The 21857-nt window shown below is 44.2% G+C and overlaps 1 protein-coding gene across 1 annotated transcript in view; it reads right to left on the bottom strand.

Annotated features, from left to right (window-relative positions):
* Nucleotides 1-21857, bottom strand: part of LOC121004622 (heparan-alpha-glucosaminide N-acetyltransferase-like) — a 771952-nt gene that overhangs the window by 686718 nt on the left and 63377 nt on the right. Inside the window, exons 5-6 of the mRNA XM_040436852.1 lie at nucleotides 4692-4761; nucleotides 3426-3489 (exon numbers count right to left, since the gene is read on the bottom strand). Coding sequence (XP_040292786.1) covers nucleotides 3426-3489; nucleotides 4692-4761 — 134 coding nt within the window. The remainder of the gene's footprint in view (nucleotides 1-3425; nucleotides 3490-4691; nucleotides 4762-21857) is intronic.

Here is a 21857-nt window from a genome sequence, read left to right as displayed (position 1 = left end):
ACCTACTACTCAAGCAGTTGTCCTTACAATATTCACTCCACTCCACAATCTCCCCGGCCTGCCAATCCACCACTGGATTGTGAGTCACCAGCCAGGGAAGCCCCAATACCATAGGAGTCGGAAGGCCGTCCAGGACATAACAAGAGATATGCTCTTTATGGAGGTCCCCTACCTGCAGATGGATATTATGGATGATCTGAGTTAACTCTCTCTGAGTAAGAGAGGAGGAGTCGATGGCAAAAACAGGAATAGTTCTGCGTACCGGTTCCGGAGTAAAACCCAGAGCCTGAGCAAACCGTGAATCCACCAAGTTGACCCTCACCCCACTGTCCAAAAAAACTGAACAGATCTCAGTCTTATTGCCTGCCTCAACGGTAGCGGACAACAAAAACTGAGACATGCGTATGGAGGAAACGAATACGCCCAGACTGTTATCCTCCGCACAATCTGGGGACTCTAATTTTCCGGCGGCTCCTTTGTTTGTGGTTTCTTGGGTTCTGAGGGACAAACCTTTACAAAATGACCCCTCCCCCCACAACGAAAACAAACCTCTGACCTACGGCAGAACTTAGGAGGATTCACCCGTCTAGTGGCGCCCCCTATTTGCATTGGTTCGACTGGATCATAACAAACCGATCCCTGCCCTATAGAGGCCTCTGTAAAATTTAATAGTCTCTCCCTGAGTCGTCTGTCGATTCTTATGGACAGAGACATAGCAGCCTCAAGAGACCCAGGGACCTCGTATACCGCCAGCGCGTCTTTTAATTTTTCAGACAACCCCTGGCAGAACTGACTCCTAAGGGTCGAGTCGTTCCATAACGTATCAGTAGCCCACCTACGGAATTCGGAACAATATAGTTCAGCAGACTGGTTCTCTTGCCGAAGTCTACGTAGCCAGTGAGACCCTGTCCGGGTCATCATATACGAGACCCAGGGCTTCAAAAAACTCCTCCACTGATCGTAAGGCCGGAGAGTCTGATGGTAGGGAGAAAGCCCAAGCCTGCGGATCTCCTTGCAGGAGAGAAATTACAATGCCCACCCGTTGTTCCTCACCGCCGGAGGATCTAGGGCGTAACCTGAAGAACAATTTGCAAGCTTCTCTGAAGGTTACAAATTGGTCTCTCCCTCCTGAGAACCTATCAGGTAAAGCCACTTTTGGCTCAGGAGTACCTTGGTTTCCCGTAGCAACGGTGGAACCCAAGGATTGCTGCTGCTGCTGCAGCACTGTTGCTTTTAATCCTGCCACTTCAAGGGATAACCCCTGTAATTGTTTCGCCAAAACCGTAACCGGATCCATAGTGGAACAGAAAAAATACAAAGCAAAACAGCAAGCAAAAAAAAAAAAGAAATGTTTTTTTTTTTTTTAAAAGGCCAGATATACTGTCACGACCGCTATCCCAGCAGCAGTCGTGTCGCACCAGACGGAGGGGAAGGAGGACCCTTATCTACGGATGGGAAATAGAATGGCCACCCCTGACTAACCCTAAGCTGGCACCTGACTGCCCTGATACCCTAGACGGGGTGTGAACCCGTGCGCGAGCAGGATGCCTAAACCCTCAGTCGCCCTAACAAGACTAGACTGGGGAAAGGCCAATGGGAGCACTAGTCACCATCACTCACGTCTAGGAGAACAACAAGGGAAGACAGCAACAAACAAACAATCAACAGCAGAGATAGACTTATCCAGTCACGAGCAGAGAAGGTGATCCCAATGACAACAGTCCACGCCGGACAAGAGCTCCACAGCAACACCGTCAAACGATCTCCTTCAAAGGTCAGAGTAGCACTGGAAGTAAGGACTATATCTGGCAATGACTGCAAGTGAAACTGAAACTAATATAGTATCTGGGAGTGGCAGACAGGACTCACCTGAGAAAGATGCCTACAAACTCCCAGTCAGGACAAAAAGGTTCACAAGGCAAAACCCGGATGACATACCCTGAACCACGGGGCAAACTCACAAGCTATCGCGAGTAGCAAGTCGCTGCGACCTTCTCCTCCCAGACCTGTCTGGATCAGTCACAGTCGTGACAGAAAAGCATGACATGCATGCGTGGCGTCCTTTCTATTCACTGCTATCGGATTTCTGAAAATAGCCGGGTCAGCACTTGGTGATGTTTAAAAAATTCCATAGCAGTGAAAGTACTGTAGAAAGTCACACATGCAGCATCCTTTTCATTTTCAGCAGGGCCCCATTCTTGAGATCATTTGGACTCACGCCTTTCAAACATTTATGACTTATCCTGTTGATATGACATACATTTCCAAGATGTTAATATCTATCTATATATCTATCTATTTATCTATCTATTTGTCTAATGTTAGATGGTGGCTGGTAAAGTACTGTAGAGGGTGTATATCTCACTCAGAATGCTCAGATAGGTGAGGTAAAAGAATCCAGGAAAGCCGGGTGGTTTCAGCAAAGTGTGGTTTGCTAGGGAACTTTTCTTTTAAGTGTTTTATGGGCCTGGAGTTTTATGGAATGACATATAGATGTTGGTAGTGGGACTTGCCATTACCTCCCCACTCCAGTACAACTATTTCCCCTAGCCTGAGACAAACCCAGGTGTAACTACTGTCCTCATTACTGGGGGAATGAATACAGGACTGAAAAAGTCATTCAGTCAGAGCCTGGACCAGATGGCTGGGTGAAGTTTGATCCGCCTGAGTTTAGTGATGATGACTATGTTTAGTTTGTGCCCAGATAGGCAAGGTCAGGGGCGTAACTACCATAGAGGCCAACCGTGTGACTGCTATGGGGCCCAGGGCAAGAGGGGGCCCAGTCTTAGTTGGGATCATCTCCTCTTCTACTGGAGGTGAAAATTTGGTCAGGAATCTACCCTAAACTTTTAGCAAATGAGGAAGTGGAACAATGGCCCAAGGGTCATTGAAAGGGGTTTAGGTAGAAGCCCTTCTGTCCTGTGTGGGGGGTCTGGTTTGATCCTTGCTATGGGGCCACTGGGCAAGGTATTTTCTTTTGTGGTTTATGTGCAATGTCTCTGGAGTGCTCAAAGTGACTGCTGAACGTTGATGCCACTGTGTCAGTTTGGACCAAAATAAAGCATTGTTTTTACTGTTAACCTACTGAATCTAGGGAAATCTGTCATTGCTGCCCCTGTCCCCACACATAGATCTGCAACTCTATTCTATCTATCTATCTATCTATCTATCTATCTATCTATCTATCTATCTATCTATCTATCTATCTCATCTCTCCACACAGTATAGTTATATAAGCATCTGCTCTTTTGGCTGATCTGTGACAGGGCTCTTTTGTTTATGGCGTCATATATATGTGCACTACCACTCTGGCTTTTTGAAATGTTACACATTTTGGATTAAAACACAAGCCTTTCCATATATCCGATTTGGCTGCTGTGTGCTGAGCCTGCGGTTGGATGGAAATTTAATTGTTTTGTACTTACATCTTTAAGCATACAGCCCATCTTCTTTTTCAACTCCTCAAATAACTTGTGAGTGCAGGCCAACCTGAAAAAAAAGTGTCTCCTATTACCATTCATTACCATTTGCTGCAAACACAAAGTGAAATAAATGCAAATGTATCTGTATTTTCACAAGGACAGGTACTGAGCTCTGTAGATGCTGTAATTTAAAGGGGCTGCACACTTTTCTAACAATTCATGTGTCCTTGCTGTATGTTATTTAATACTTTCATTGTTTAAATGCCCATTTTCCTGATGCCTGTTTTTCTAATTCTTTTGTAGTTTCATTACCAGATGTAAATAGTCCATATAGTGGATACCTTTCTTCATCCACCCGTCCATTCTGCACTGCTCGCTCCAGTCCTTCGTTGTACTGAGCAGACAGTGGAGGAAGTATCCTGCACATGCCCAGTGTACTCCTGCTCCACTTCTTCACGTCTGACAGAGTAGACACCTGATGAAGAGTTTGGCGCATGCGCTGTCTAAGCCCCCTCCTGTGCACTCTCCTTTAGGGCGCTTCCTCTGCCATCAGTGCAATACAGTGAATGACAGGAGCAAGCAGTGCATTATGGACAGGTGGATGAAGAAAGGCATCCACTATGTGACATCATTTGAAGGGGCCGTGAACAGTACAGGCAATGTTGACATTTGGGGATGCATCAGGAAAAAAGGTAATTTAATAACATCAGATAACATACAGTAAGGACACACAAAATGTTAGAAAAGTGTCCAACCCCGCATTCCTATTTGCTGCAAGCTGATCCGGCTGCCTGATCCAACACAAATGCCGGCTGTCAGTTGGACCAAAAACCTCTGTATGCAATGGATTTTGTCCGGCTGAAGCCCCGCATTTCTGCCGGAAAGCAGAATCCAATAATGCCGGATCCCATGAACTCCGGTAGGCCTGCCAGAGACGTTTACCGGAGATGTGAACGTGGCCTAAGCAATATTTGTGACACAGGAAAATAAGCCTCTACAGAAGCGAGAGCCTGTCCTGTAAGCACTCCGTTCGTCCTCATATGGGTAGTCTGCAAGCATATTCTTACCTAGGAGTAGTGCAACATCCCTAGGGGAAAGTGCATCAGGCATCATAATTCATATTCATAAATCTTCCATGTTATTTCAAGCTTCTTTGATGACCAAAATGTCATAGAAGCATTTGATCACTGATTGTTTTCTACACAGCCAGCACTGTAATAAGACACGCAGCATGTGCACATTTATAGAAATGAATAGTACTCTACGTACCTGAAGACATAGGCTGTAAAGTAGTACAATCCCCAGATGCACAGCAGAGAGACAAAGGCAGCCAGCAATGCTACACACAGAAACATGCTTTAGAATGTAATAGTACTATTACAATAAATCCAAACATCCATAGTGAATTTGTGATTTGTTTATAGCATTCTGGGGTTGACAAGGTAAACTGACATAGTATAATGACATATCCTCCTCAAACCAAAAATAGACTTCCCCCTTGTAACATAGGCTCTCGGGTTCACTGCCCGGTAATAAAGACAGCCATAGTGCTCCCTGAAGAAGAGGCCAATACTCCCAATGTGCCTGTCAGCTGTAACATCCTTACCCGATCCACTTCTGTCTCATACAGCAATCTAATGTTCTGGATATTGGACTGTCTTGTCCGTGCTCGTGTGATAGTTCAATGCAGCAGAAACTAGGCTAAATGTTCTGTAACCAAACCTGGTGCCCACCAGACTGTTTGCTGTAGGAGTTTGTATAAATAAAGGATTTTTAAAAAGTATTTTGTAATGGTACAAAAGCATAATACATGTGTTTCTTGTCACATTTATGAAGTTTTCCCTGTTGGGGACTGTTGAGGAGCGGTTGAGACGTATGCATATATATCCATGCATGCCTGCAAACACGTGCGGGCATGTATGGTATATATATGCATACATTAACCACCGCATCATGGGGTGATGTGCGCAGATGTGCCCAGCATCTGCGCACGTCTGCCCATGGTGATCCCCAGGGGCTCATGGTGGCCCCTGTGGGAAATATGTGGTCCCTGGAAGCTGTGCCCCCTTATATTAGTAAATATATGTGCCCTCTTATATATGTCCCCTGTATGCCCCAGATATATGCGAGGGTGTGTGTATATATAGATATGTGTGTATGTATTTGCACACGTGTCTATGTATATACACTTATGTCAGCATGACAGTATGTATGTGGGCTTATTGATAGATGAGCCCCCAAGCATCTGTGGATATATATATGCATATATGCAATTCCAACTGTTATCTACAGAGTTGTTATAGCCTGTAGGATAACAGCTGATTAGCATCTAGTCCCCTTTTGTTCAGGCCCAAAGCAATCAGACGCTTTGGCACCGTTTGTGAGGGGACCTTCTAACCAGACATCAAGAATCTGAGAACCTGTTTTTCCACACCTCTGCCCATGGCTAAAACTCCATCCCACTACTCCCAGCATCTTTGGGACTAGGGGGGGGGGGGGGACTCTGGGGATTGTAGGCAGGCATACGTCACAGTGACACTATGATGTCACATCCCTGAGGAGGGGGTTGCTTTTGGGCTATAAAACCCCGAACCGGCCAGAGGTGCTGTCTCTTGCAACCAGACTAGATTCAGAGATGCAGGGGAGAGAGCAGCTTCATGATGACCACCTGGATAAGGCCTAAGTATACCTGTGTAGCCCCTACCTACCCCTCACATATCACCCCTGGTCCTGTAACCCCTTACCCTTGCCATGTTACTGGACACCCTGATCCCCCAAACCCTTGCTCCACCGTGTAACCCTTTCCCTACCCTGATTAACCCCTGGTGGTAACCCCTGCTCTAACCCTGCCACACACCCCCCCCCCCCCCCCCTTCCCACTGTACACTTGCAGGATATTCACCCTTGCATTGCTGTACAGTTCTGATATTATCCCCATTGTTAACCCTTTGTGTTTGTGGTCGGTTTACACCCCTGTGAGGCCACCATTAACCCTCGTCGTACCCCGTAGGGACAGTGAATAGTCAGGTGGGGTGGGTTACTGATATTTGTGTGTATGATGTATTATTGTAATGTATAGATAGTATGTGGGGTGGAATTTGGGATTGTGTAGTGTAGTTAGGCTTGTATTGTGTTTATTGTAGTACTGTTTCTGTACTGCGGTGTGTACGTCTATATGTATATATATTCATATCCATTGATCCATGAATATATATAGATATAACGTATTGCTAGACTGATATAATTGTATTGTGTAATAAACATTCCTTATTGTTCATAATGCAGTGTATGGTGTTTTTAGTAGTCGCCGCTGTAGTATAGTGATAGTAAGGCGCTTGCAGCTAGCGTAGTGATTAGTGTAAAGCATAGCGAAAGTATTGTGTTATTATATAAAGGCATAAATGGGCGGAGTTATCACTAGGTGGCTCCTCCCATTTATGAATATTAATTATCGATATTTGCATAAATATTGGTGATTAATATTCTCCTTTTACATTGGCGAGCCAGGCCCACTGCGTGGATTTTGCGCTTATTTTTGGTCTTAAGGTTGAGGGTCGCTAGTACTGTGAATTAGCGGGCAGGAGAGACGCGGTCAGCGGAGTGTCTGAGCGTCTAGGACCCGATAATTCGTACAGGAGAAGCGATACTTCCCTTAGAGTACCAGAAATAAAACAAAATCTTTTGCAGAGAATCTATAAGTATCTGTGTATTAATATTTTTGTATTTGCTTTACACGGTCACCGTCGCTGGGGTAAGAGAAGAAGACACGGAAAAGTACAGCACCAACAAGCATCGCTCAAGTGATTGCAAGGGAGAAGAGCACACGTCACTGGAGGAGATCCATCTTCGTGGGAGCGGCGTACAAGTCAGGCTGGTCGGGAAGAGGCGATCCGGGAAAATGGACTTCTTCCAAGCAGCTGCGAGGTACGGCGCCAAGGAGAAGATGGACACTCATCAAACGGTGAGTATGGACTTCCCCACACTGCAACACTTGAGCAAACACAGCACATTTAACCCCATCCTCCCCACTACATACAAGTCAGCAGAAATGCTGTGGTCCGATTTGTTAGCACAGGCTTGTAGTTACGACAAGCTTTGTGTTAACAAACGGACGGTTTTGAACAAGGCCACCAAACGGCTTCGGATGCTAGCCAAACTCGTTCATACGTTTGAGGCTAGCATCTGTAAGCCAAAGGAAGTTGCGCTGGTGTCTCGGTCAACGGAGACAATTCCTCCGGCCATTCACTGCCAGTGCTGTGCCAGTAATTCGGACCAGGTTTCGACATTGCAGGCGCAGCTGGCAGAGAATGTGCAGTCTACTGTTGACCGAGATGCGCAGGTGGCTAGGATAGAGTCACAGTTGGTAGAGCTGCAGAGGCAGAAGGAGGAAATTGAGGCTAAGTTGACTCAGTCTTATACTGAAGTCAAAGCCTTCAAGGAGCGGACTGCCTCTACTGACGTGACGGTAGCCAAATTGAAGGCTCAGGTTGCTGTAAGGTCCCAGCTAATGTCTGGCATGCAACAAGTTATCACCAAGTTGGTGCCGGCCCTTTCTTTTTCCGTAAAGCCAGGGTCGGAATCTCCCAAAATGTTGCCCTGTGCAGGGCCACAAGGGGGGAGAGTAGTCTGTGACCGGTCTGATCATCAGGTCAAGCCGGTCCAGACTAACAGAGATTTGTCCCTGACTTTGGGAAAAAGAACTGTGTTGAAGAGTGCGTCCCTGAGGATGGTACAATTCAGGAGAAGGGAGCACGGCTGCAGTGTAGATGGACCTGGGCCATGCAGAGCAAACATCAGATGTTTTGCATGTGGTGGCCTAGGTCACATAGCGAGACACTGCAAAACACACAGGACAGGCACGTGTTTCAGGTGTGGGAACAAAGGACACATTGCAAGGAATTGCCCTTGTGCAAGTAATTGCAATGTGTCCAACAGTATCAGCCAGGTAACAAATTGTGCAGTGGGGTCTAGTCAGCCTGGCCATAACGGGGTTACCTCTCGGCAGCATCACCAGCTGCTGAGGGGTCAGAGTGGCCAAGCTAGGCTAGGCAACATTTGACACCCCTGTACTATTTGTTACACAGTTTGTTCCCTGTGTATGTCCATGTTGTGTGTTTTTGTTATCTGTTTGTATGTTCTTCTTGATGTTGATGGTGGTAGTCCTTGTCTACGGATGTGTTCCACCATGCTGATTTATGTAGTGTTGTAAGTCCCGTCTGCTGTCTTTGGTTATTCTGTGTCCCCTTGGAGTGGAACAGTGTTATACTGTGGATCGAGAACGTATAGGTTTGCGAGCAGATAATATCACACGGGAAATCCTGCTGGTCGGGAGAAGGCATAAGGACCTTCTCCATGCAGCACACAAAGGATGATGTGATATTATTCTGGGCAACCAGGGTCTCAGATCGATACAGATAGCACTGTTGTGCTCCAGGTTTTCGGTGGGGCTGTGTTGCGCTGGGGACTGGGGCGGACAGACAACATTGGTGTAATGTTGTGCTGCGCACTTAATTCTAGTCCGGTCAGGTAGCACAGCTCTGATAGGGATTGGACGCAGAGTGTTTGGCAGCAGAGTGTGGACTGTGTTCTTGTGTTGTGGGGTCCTGGGGAGCCGGGGCATGCCTATGCCATTGGTTCTGCGGGCCTCCACAAGATGGGATCACAGGGGGAAATCGGCCTGGGTACACACGAGCGGACGGGGATACGGTGCCATCAATAACAAGATGGTGCTTTGTCCACAGAGCTCCAGTTATCCCAACCTAGTAGGGTGGCCATCCTTATCTGTTGGTGCAGAGGGATGTGCAGCAGAGGATGCAATCCTCTGAAGGTACGGTGTTAAGACACCAGTGTTGGGATAACGAGGGGTCCTGTGAGATAAAGGGCAGCTCAATGCCTTTCTCTACCCATGGGTCAAAGGTATTGGTGCTGGAAATTTTCACATTAATTGCACTGTTAGGGGAGAAATTCCCCTGGGAGCGCCTGGTATTTTCTTCTGCCATAGGTGTGATTTTATATGGAGCGGAAGAAAAACCTAGGAGACGCCACAGAAGAGACCAGCTATTCCCCCTGACACTGTTGTGAAGCTCCAGAGGATCCCACTGGATTTTGGCAACAAAGCGACCTCTGTCTAGAGGTGTTATAGCAATGAAGACTGCCACAATCCAGCGGGAGCATTATTTAGGCTCTGGAGGAAGACTTGGGAGACGTTCGGGTGGAAGAACTTATCACTTGTTTCACCCAGTGAAACTTCTTCTGGTTCTGGTCATCGTAATCGGAGGGTCAAGGGACTTATTGACCAAATACACCAGAACCAGACAGAACTTTACAGAACTATCCGGAGGAGGAGGCTCAGGACATAACTCAAACATTGTTCCTGTAGCCAAATATTGTAATAAATACACACTTTGTTTCCTATGAGGGTTCGGGACGTATAACTTGTACTACCCTGAAACCCCATAGCACATTGTATTGTACATGTATTGATTGTGTTTGTTGCTCGATGGTGTACCCATGGACACTCTAGGTACAAATGTGTGACAGCCTATATTCGGCTGTACACATTTGCATCCTATAGTCGTTTCCCATTGACACAGGGGTCTGCGACCTACCTGTGTCTTTGGAGGTGTAGAGATATGCCAGGTTGCATGAGTCTCTATGGGTACACATACATATAATGATTTTGGTGGTGTTGGGAGGGATGTGACATGTGTTTTGTGTGAATGGGGATAAGGTTAGGTCACGATAGGGACAGGCATCATTCATTTGCCACCTTGAACCCTGGAACGGTGAGGTTCTTAAGGGAAGGGCTGGAGGTGTAGTGTGGCGGAGGTGTTCTCCGCAGTAGAATTTAGGTACTATGACATCACCGCTTAAGAGTCTGACCTGCCTTGTAAAGACCTATTAATCTGTCCACGGGAGAACCGCACCCATCAAGATGGAAACAGATGTTGGATAGAAGAAAGTTGGGACAAAGACTGTAAGGGTGAACCCGCTCCAGAATTGGGGGGGGCGAAGATACCTGAAGATCGGCAGAATTACCGAGAGACTGTGGGGGTGTGGTCACTCCAAAGTGGGGGTGGCCGACACCAAGAGACTGTTATAGAAAGGTAAAGACTGTAAGGGTGAACCCGCTCCAGAATTGGGGGGGACGAAGATACCTGAAGATCGGCAGAATTACCGAGAGACTGTGGGGGTGTGGTCACTCCAAAGTGGGGGTGGCCGACACTAAGACTGTTAAAGAAAGACCAGCTAACCAAGAGACTGTGGGTGTGTGGTATCCTAAAGATGTCAAGAAGAAGACAGAAGGGCAGGTCGGAGGAAGCTGGATTGGGGATGTCTAAGTACCTAAAGATCAGTGTGCACTACAGTTCTTCCTGAACTTCCACCAAAGATGGGGTTGAAGGGGGGCAAACATATCTCAACCCGTTCCCCCATTATATTGTCGTATTATATTCCGACAACAGGGGGATTGTTGAGGAGCGGTTGAGACGTATGCATATATATCCATGCATGCCTGCAAACACGTGCGGGCATGTATGGTATATATATGCATACATTAACCACCGCATCATGGGGTGATGTGCGCAGATGTGCCCAGCATCTGCGCACGTCTGCCCATGGTGATCCCCAGGGGCTCATGGTGGCCCCTGTGGGAAATATGTGGTCCCTGGAAGCTGTGCCCCCTTATATTAGTAAATATATGTGCCCTCTTATATATGTCCCCTGTATGCCCCAGATATATGCGAGGGTGTGTGTATATATAGATATGTGTGTATGTATTTGCACACGTGTCTATGTATATACACTTATGTCAGCATGACAGTATGTATGTGGGCTTATTGATAGATGAGCCCCCAAGCATCTGTAGGTATATATATATGGATATATGTAATTCCAACTGTTATCTACAGAGTTGTTATAGCCTGTAGGATAACAGCTGATTAGCATCTAGTCCCCTTTTGTTCAGGCCCAAAGCAATCAGACGCTTTGGCACCGTTTGTGAGGGGACCTTCTAACCAGACATCAAGAATCTGAGAACCTGTTTTTCCACACCTCTGCCCATGGCTAAAACTCCATCCCACTACTCCCAGCATCTTTGGGACTAGGGGGGGGGGGGGCCTCTGGGGATTGTAGGCAGGCATACGTCACAGTGACACTATGATGTCACATCCCTGAGGAGGGGGTTGCTTTTGGGCTATAAAACCCCGAACCGGCCAGAGGTGCTGTCTCTTGCAACCAGACTAGATTCAGAGATGCAGGGGAGAGAGCAGCTTCATGATGACCACCTGGATAAGGCCTAAGTATACCTGTGTAGCCCCTACCTACCCCTCACATATCACCCCTGGTCCTGTAACCCCTTACCCTTGCCATGTTACTGGACACCCTGATCCCCCAAACCCTTGCTCCACCGTGTAACCCTTTCCCTACCCTGATTAACCCCTGGTGGTAACCCCTGCTCTAACCCTGCCACACACCCCCCCCCCCTTCCCACTGTACACTTGCAGGATATTCACCCTTGCATTGCTGTACAGTTCTGATATTATCCCCATTGTTAACCCTTTGTGTTTGTGGTCGGTTTACACCCCTGTGAGGCCACCATTAACCCTCGTCGTACCCCGTAGGGACAGTGAATAGTCAGGTGGGGTGGGTTACTGATATTTGTGTGTATGATGTATTATTGTAATGTATAGATAGTATGTGGGGTGGAATTTGGGATTGTGTAGTGTAGTTAGGCTTGTATTGTGTTTATTGTAGTACTGTTTCTGTACTGCGGTGTGTACGTCTATATGTATATATATTCATATCCATTGATCCATGAATATATATAGATATAACGTATTGCTAGACTGATATAATTGTATTGTGTAATAAACATTCCTTATTGTTCATAATGCAGTGTATGGTGTTTTTAGTAGTCGCCGCTGTAGTATAGTGATAGTAAGGCGCTTGCAGCTAGCGTAGTGATTAGTGTAAAGCATAGCGAAAGTATTGTGTTATTATATAAAGGCATAAATGGGCGGAGTTATCACTAGGTGGCTCCTCCCATTTAGGAATGTTAATTATCGATATTTGCATAAATATTGGTGATTAATATTCCCCCTTTACAGGGACAATAGACAAAAACTATTTAAATGGGATTTCATAAAGCCTTTTCTCATAGGTACTTCCATTCTGTTTCTCTTCCATCTTCAGTCTATTCATGTCTTTCATTAACCCTTCAGTCGCCAGCCTGTTTTGGGCTTTAGAGACCATGCAATTTTTTTTTTTGTTCCAAGGGTTATAACTTTTTTTTATTTTGCATTGATATAAATGTACGAGGGCTTGTTTTTAGTGGGAAAAGTTGTCGTTTTTCAATGGCACCATTTTGGGGTCCACATAATTTACTGTGATGGGAAAAACTGTAATACTGCCACTGAGTTTTTACGTTATAAATTTAGTTGCTTCTTTTTCTGCATAAATAACATGATATCTTTGCTCTCTGGGTCACAACAATTACAGCGATATCAAATTCATATAGTATTTTTTTACAGTTACACTACTTTTGCACAATAAAAACACTTTTAAAGAAATCTATTTGCATTGCATCTATAGAGGGAAGTGCCTGGTAGGTATATATATATATATATATATATATATATATATATATATATATGTATATGTCCCATTGTGTGTATGTATCTATATATGTATATATATATATGCATATTGGGCCCTGTAGAGGGAATGGTATTAAATATTCCCTAGATTCAATTCCCTATCAACAACTATTATTAACTCTTCATCCTACTAGTTGACACAGGTCCATGTTTGGTGTGGATAGCCTGTAGGCCATGGCTTGCGTTGTTAAGGTTTATAACAGCTGATCAGTACCTAGTCCTCTTTCGTGCAGACCCCAAACAAGCTATTGGTGACATGCTGTTTTTTTATAGCATGGGTTATCCATACCTCTGCCCCATGGCCAAACACCAAATATTCCAGCATTTGGGACTAGGGGAGAGCTTATCACCACAAACAGAGGAAGAGTGGACCTGAGATGAGCTGAGCAGCCCCTCCTGAAACAGAGACTATGAACATTGGTTGAGTATCATTAACCCCTATACCCCTGTATTCCTGCAATCTCTGCATTTACCCCTACCTTGCATTAACCCTTTCCTACTGCCACCAATCCATCCCCAATAACCCTTTCATCCCCAGCATTGCCCTGCAATCTATAACCCCTGCAATATTCCCTGAACCCCTGCTATATCCCTGCATTAACCCTTTCCTGCCCTATATTCTTTAAATCCCTGCATTAACCCCTGCAATAGTACCCTGTACTATTAACCCCTGCAAGTTTAACCCCCATAGCCCCATATCCCTGTTTCCCACATCTATATTGTATTAACCCCTTGCTACCCTGTAGGGACAGTATAGAGCCAGGTGGGTGGGCGCTGCCACTTAGCGTGTGTATGTAAGTGTGTTATTTAGTTTGTGGGGTGGAATTTTATTTGTGTATTGTGTTGTGTTAGCGTAGTTTAGGTGTATTGTAGTGTTACTGTATTGCGGTGTACGTCTATATGTATATATATTTATAACCATTGATATAAATATATATAGAAAATATAATAGACTGTAGACGGGTTATTGGTTTAATAAATACTTTGTTGTTTAAAATACAGTTTATGGTCATTTGTAGTCGCTGCCGTAGCATAGCGCACGTAGTTCAGGAAGGAAGTATAGCAACAAGGAAGGCAGTTAGTATTTATAGCATAAATAGGCGGAGTCATCAAAATGACGACTCACGCCTATTTATGAATATGAATTATTGATATTACCAAAATATTAATAATTAATATTTCCCTTTAACAGCATCTATGGAGCTGTGTGAGTGTTTGATTTTTGCTGAACTTGTCATTTCCATTGATATCATTTTGGGATGCATAACACTTTCTGGTCGTTTTTTGGTGGCGAATAAGCAAAAAACAGCAATTCTGGCATTGGTTTTTTTTTATGCGGAATAAATTATATGATAATTGTGTAGTCAGGGTCAGTAAAGATGTGTCAATACCAAATAACTGGAGAGATTTTTATTTTAGTAATTTTTTACATTAAAACTATGTAACTTTTGTTTTTACAAATTATTAGTCCCACAAGGGGACTTTAATATGTGATCCTTTGATCACTCACATAGTACATAGAACCTAAAAGTGGCTCCATGTTGTAGATCAGTCCAAATTAACAGTATTAGGCCTCATGCACACGACCGTATTTTTTCACGGTCCGCAAAACGGGGTTCCGTTGGTCCGTGATCCGTGACCGTTTTTTCGTCCGTGGGTCTTCCTTGATTTTTGGAGGATCAACGGACATGAAAGGAGGATCGGAGAGTTCCGATCGGAGTCCCAGTTTAATCGCTGGGGCTCCGATCCGTAACCATGGCAACCAGGACGCTACTGCAGGCCTGGTTGCCATGGTTACTTAGCAATATTACAATATTAGAAGCATCATACTTACCTGCTGCGCTGTCTGTGACCGGCCGGGAGCTCCTCCTACTGGTAAGTGACAGGTCTGTGCGGCGCATTGCTTAATGATCTGTCACTTACCAGTAGGAGGAGCTCCCGGCCGGTCACAGACAGCGCAGCAGGTAAGTATGATGCTTCTAATATTGTAATATTGCTAAGTAACCATGGCAACCAGGCCTGCAGTAACGTCCTGGTTGCCATGGTTACCGATCGGAGCCCCAGCGATTAAACTGGGACTCCGATCGGAACTCTCCGCTGCCACCAATGATCGGGGGGGGGAGAGGGGAGGCCGCACACTGGCCACCAATGATATTACAATAGAGGGAGGGGGGCCGCACACTGGCCACCAATGATATTACAATAGAGGGAGGGAGGGGGGGCCGGGGGAGGCCGCACACTGGCCACCAATGATATTACAATAGAGGGAGGGAGGGGGGGCCGGGGGAGGCCGCACACTGGCCACCAATGATAATACAATAAAGGGAGGGAGGGGGTGCCGGGGGAGGCCGCACACTGGCCATCAATGATATTACAATAGAGGGAGGGGGGCCTGGGGGGGGCCGCACTGGCCACCAATGAAATTAAAACTGGGGAGGGAGGGGGGTCTGCCCCCTGCTGCCTGGCAGCCCCTGATCTCTTATAGGGGGCTATGATATGCACAATTAACCACTCAGGCGCAGCACCTGAGGGGTTAATTGTGCGGATCACAGCCCCCTGTAAGAGATCGGGTGCTGCCAGGCAGCAGGGGGCAGTCATGTACACAGTTCGTAGTATATTCTAACTAGAAGCGTCCCCATCACTATGGGAACGCCTCTGTGTTAGAATATACTGTCGGATATGAGTTTTCACGAAGTGAAAACTCATCTCTGAAAAAGCTTTTATGCAGACGGATCTTCGGATCCGTCTGTATGAAAGTAACCTACGGCCAAGGATCACGGACGCGGATGCCAATCTTGTGTGCATCCGTGTTCTTTCACGGACCCATTGACTTGAATGGGTCCGTGAACCGTTGTCCGTCAAAAAAATAGGACAGGTCCTATTTTTTTGACGGACAGGAAACACGGATCACGGATGCGGCTGCAAAACGGTGCATTTTCCGATTTTTCCACGGACCCATTGAAAGTCAATGGGTCAGCGAAAAAAAACGGAAAACGGCACAACGGCCACGGATGCACACAACGGTCGTGTGCATGAGGCCTTATACTGTATACAGGGCCAGTATAAGTAGGCGAGCCAGCAATGCTGTAGTGCAGCATGAAATACCACCCCACCAGAACTAAATATGCAGCATAAAATACTGCCGCCACAGCTGTAGTATTAACCGCTTCACGTCCGCCCATAGACTATAAACGTCCTATGGGTGGACGTCTATTTCTGACAGCACGTTTTAGAACGTCCTGTCAGAAATAGCAGCTGCACGCTAATCGTGCAGCTGCTGATCGGGTTGCCCGCTGTCAGTGACAGCAGGGCAACCCTAAGACAAGGCAGGGACAGTTCCCAGGTGTCCCTGCCTTCACGATCGCTGCAGACACAGCGCTCACCGAGCGCTGTGTCTGCAGAGAAGGAAGCGCTGTGCGCTTCCTGTTCCGGCCCGGCGGTCATGTGACCGCCGGGACCGGAGTGTGCAGGAGCTGTGTGAGGTCTCTGAGACCTCGATCAGCCCTGCTCTGAGGCTGTACAGCGCAGGATTGCTGCTGTACAGCCTCTATAGGGGTGCATTTGTCCTGTAACTGGGGCTACTATGTCAGCCCCAGTTACAGGAGAAATCAACAGTGAAAAAAAAAAGAAAAAGTGAAGCAAATGTCCCCCAGAGGTCTTGTATGACCTTATGGGGGACGAAAAGTGTAAAAAAAAAAATAAATAAAGGGTTGAAAAAATAAAATAAAATAAAGTTTCACATGTAAAAAAAAAAAAAAGTTCCCAAGTAAGGAATAAAAAAAAAAAATTAAAAATAGAAAAAATAAAATAAAATAGACATATTTGGTATTGCCGCGTCCGTAAAAACCAGCTCTATAAAAATATCACATGACCTAACCCCTCGGGTGAACACCGTAAAAAAATAAATAAAAAAAATGTGTCAAAACAAGCAATTTTTGTCACCTTGCATCACAAAAGGTGCAACACCAAGTGATCAAAAATGCGTATGTCCCACAAAATAGTACCAATAAAACCGTCACCTCATCCCGCAAAAAATGAGCCCCTACATAAGAAAATCTCTCAAAAAATAAAAAAACTATAGCTCTCAGAACATGGACACATTAAAACATAATTTTTTGGTTTCAAAAATGCTATTATTGTGTAAAACTTTAATAAATGAGAAAAAGTATACATATTAGGTATCGCCACGTCCGTAACAATCTGCTCTATAAAAATGTCACTTGACCGAACCCCTCAGGTGAACGCTGTAAAAATAAATAAATAGAAACTGTGCTAAAACAACCAATTTTTTGGTCACCTTGCCCCATAAAGTGTTATAATGAATGATCAAAAAATCATATGTACCCAAAAATAGTACTAATAAAACTGGCACCTTATCCCCTAGTTTCCAAAATGGGGTCACTTCTTGGGAGTTTCTACTGTAAGGGTGCATCAGGGGGCTTCAAATAGGACATGGCATCTAAAAACCATGTGGAGTTCCTTTTCTTCTGCGCCCTGCCGTGTGCCCATACAGCAGTTTATGACCACATGTGGGGTGTTTCTGTAAACCGCAGAATCTGGGTAATAAATATTGAGTTTTGTTTGGCTGTTAACCATCGATGTGTTAAAGAAAAAAATTGATTAAAATGGAAAATCTGCCAAAAAAGTGAAATTTGAAAATTTGATCTCCATTTTCCTTTAATTCTTGTGGAACGCCTAAAGGGTTAACAAAGTTTGTAAAATCGGTTTTGAATACCTTGAGGGGTGTAGTTTCTACAATGGGGTCATTTATGGGGGTATCCACTATGTAGGCCCCACAAAGTGACTTCATACCTGAACTGGTCCTTAAAAAGTGGGTTTTGGCAATTTTCTTAAAAATTTGAAGAATTGCTTCTAAACTTCTAAGCCTTCTAACGTCCTAAAAAAATAAAATGACATTTCCAAAATGATGCCAACATAAAGTAGACATATGGGGAATGTTAAATAATAAATATTTTATGAGGTATCACTTTCTGTTTTAAAAGCAGAGAAATTGAAATTTAGAAAATTGCGAATTTTTCAAATTTTTGGGTAAATTTGGGTTTTTTTCATAAATAAAGGTGAAATATTTTGACTCAAATTTATGACTATCATGAAGTACAATGTGTCACGAGAAAACAATCTCTGAATGACTTGGATAAATAAAGGCGTTCCAAAGTTATTACCACATAAAGTGAGATATGTCAGTTTTGCAAAATTTGGCCTGGTCAGGAAGGGGGCAAATGGCCCAGATGGCAAGTGGTTAAACTGTATAACAATCCTGAGGATGACAATACAGTTGAATGCCACCAGCCAGGTGCATAAGTACCTGATGTACCTAGCATTAAACAATGCTGAGAGCATCAGATCACTTTGTAGCCAGACAGTGGCACTCAGCATTGGCCCACCAGGAAATTTCTCTATAGGGTCTATGGCCAGTCCGCCTCTGACTGTTCAACTGCTATGAACTACCATGCTCTGTAACTCATGTCTGTGTGTAACCATCAAGTTTATGGCTTCTATGAGAGACTGTCACTATATGCTAATTGCTTCAAATTGCTATTCAAGTTAAACCTTGCCATGTCTGTGTGAGTTACTGTGCCATCCTTGAGCAATGCACCATGTAATGATCATAGAGGACACCCTTAAGTTCTTAACCCTCTTAAATATTTTTAGCAAACTGAATCAGCCAAGATCTGCATGTAAATTGCTAGCCCCTTTGCACATCTGGCTGCAGGAGCATCAGCAGCCTGTAACATAGGAACAACCTGGTAATTCTGGAAATGTGATGCAAAGCCTTGGGTATGAGCCACAATGAAATATGATGTAACATTGTAAAGTAATGGTTTAGAAATGTGGTTAATGCTACACTGCAGTAATGTGTAAAGGTCTGATTATATGAAGCTGCAATACACAGACAAAGATGATCCTCTCTAATAAACAGATCGCTGGCAGCAGCAAATTAATTTCTAATTAAATTGACATTTCCCTGAAGAGCAGGTACTATACACTTCATGGTCAAACAGTGGACTTATTATATATAATACTATGTATTTGACAATCTATTGATTGTGTTCATCAGGAGGGCAGCCAAGCACTAAATGTGTTATTTTTGCATTGTAAAGTACAATGTCAATTAACGTCCCATAATGAGATTAAGCAGCTTGTAGATGTTTAATTAAAAATCAATGATGCCAAGACAAGATTGTCTCTTCAGAGCTAGATTTGTTTTCAGGCTGTGGACTGTCAATGTCTCGGCCTTAGGATCTACTCCAAAATCAGATAAACATCTGAAAGGTCATCCTGAACATTTTATCAGTCAGTGTATAAAATATCCTGTAAGACAGCACCGTGCCACCAAGCCTCATGTAGTGGTTAAGTTATTCACATAGTACTTACAAAAGAGGAGAACTTGATACTTGAAAGTAATCTTTAAAGTAATTTTCAGCAAAGTTTGATTGCACATCAAATACACATTACATAAGAATGTGATTGGGAGATCGGGATGATGCAAAGCTCACTAATGCTGAGAATGGAGGGTGGGGATCACCTATCCCTTTTCTCCACATAGATGTGGCCGCATATTCATGGGTTCTCTACATTAGGTACTCCACAAAAGAATCCATGTGGCTCCTGTTGGTATTAGGGCATATAGCAATCAACCATCTACCACCTGCCAGATATTAAGTATGTGCTAATTATTCCACCAAAAGAGCTCCAAACCACTATGGCATGGACTCAACAAGACCTCTGAAGGTGTCCTGTGGTTTATGGAACCCATAAGTAGGTAACAGAAGTCCAGTATGTTATGAGGTGGGGTCTCCATAGACTTGTTTTCCAACACATTCCATAGATGCTCAATTAAATTGAGATCTCCGAAGTTTGGGGGCAAATGCAACACCTTGTACTGTTTGTTTCTCAAATGATTCCTGCATAATTTTTGCACTGTGGCAGGGTACACTATCCTGCTAAAAATGACCACTGCCATTTGATAATACCATCTCCATCAAGAAGTGTAATTGGTCTACAACAATGTTTACATTTTCCTGAGGGAGGTGATGCGAAACACGTGTTGGGGTGTTTTTGGAGGAGCAAACTTCTTGGTCTGTATACTTCTATGTATTATTTACAGTGCCATACTTTGGTTTATACTTATATTAACTCCTGTTACGTGCTTACATTACTCTCTATGTGACCTATGTTGTGGTTCCTCCATTGGCTGATCTGTCAATATCTTATTATATGTTTGTAAATTTTAAATTATATTTAATAAAATATTGATTTATTTTCATATAAATCTGTGTATGCAGTGTGCTTGATATTTATTTTTCGGTGTTTATCATTTATTTGCACCTGCCATTGAGGAACAATCATGACCCTTTTTCTAGGTGTATTAAATTTATTTTCTGTCATAACCAGTGTTAACATTTACAGCAATTTGGGCTACAGTAGCTGTTCTCTGGGATCGGACCAGATAAGGTAGGCTTCAATTACCATATATATCAATGAGCCTTGGGAGCTTGTGATCCTGTTGCCAGTTCACCAGTTGTTCTTCCTTTTAGCATTTTTACTAAACTCTAACTCCTGCATACTGGGAACACCCCATAAGACCTGTTGTTTTGAAGATGGTCTTTTGTCTAGACATCACAATTTGGCCCTTGTCTAAGTTGCTCAGATCCTTACGCTTGCCCATTTTTCCTGCTTCCAAAACATCAACCTTAAGAAGGTTTTAATGTTGTAATTTCAAACTTAAAAGGGTTCTCCGGGAATTAAGAAAATAAAATTACTGAAAATTCTTAAATAATAATTTATTATAAATATATATAAAAATACCTTTCATAAGTTAGAATGACTTGCTTTATCTAGGGAGCAATCGTCAGGAGAAATAAAATGGCCGTTGTCCTATAAGTATACACAAAACCTGTCTTAATCACACAGGAGGACAAGTTACTTTAGGACAGAGCTGCCTCATCATCCTCTTCTATTTGTCAGGGACTATTATTCTAAATACAACTCATAATAATTTTAGCCGAATCTCTGTGGGAATGGAGTTCATAAGGAGACAAGAGGATGGGCAGGACAGACTGTGGTAATGGAGACTGCATACAAGTGCTGCTGCTCATTAGCCACACCTCCTCTCTGTACTTCATGTCTCCTCATGAACTCTATTCCTACAGAGATTTAGCTGAAGATCTTATCATCTATATTCAGGATTATAATACCTGACAAGCAGAGCAGAGACGAGGATGAGGCAGCTCTTTACCTCAGTGCTCTGAAGTAACTTGTCCTTCTGTGTGATTAGGACAGGTTTTGTGTGTACTAATAGGACGGCGGCCATTTTATTTTCCCTGATGATTGCTCCCCAGACAAAACAATCCTTTATTACTTATTAAAGGTATTTGGGAATATGTTTATAATAAAGTAATATTTTAGTATTTTCATTTTCTTAATTCTTTGAAAACCTCTTTAAGTAAATTCCTGTTCTGCAACTACAAGAAACAGTTGAGCTTCCAAAATGGGGTGGGACTATTGATAGATATAGATATTGCTTTAACCACCTCCCGACCGCCTAACGCAGGATTTCGTCCTGCGGGCGGCCGGGTTATTCCTCCTGGATGCATCGGCGCGTCCTCTCGCGAGACGCGAGATTTTCTGTGAACGCGCGCACACAAGAGCGCACGTTCACACAAGAGCGCACGTTCACAGGATCGGGAGGTAAATGAGTGGATCTACAGCCTCCCAGCGGTGATCATTCGCTGGCAGGCTGTAGATGCGATTTTTT

This window comes from Bufo bufo, chromosome 6, assembly GCF_905171765.1.
Source record: "Bufo bufo chromosome 6, aBufBuf1.1, whole genome shotgun sequence".
Lineage (NCBI taxonomy): Eukaryota > Metazoa > Chordata > Amphibia > Anura > Bufonidae > Bufo > Bufo bufo.
The sequence above is the reverse complement of the archived record's forward strand: the minus strand, read 5'-3'. Positions and strand labels throughout refer to the sequence as shown.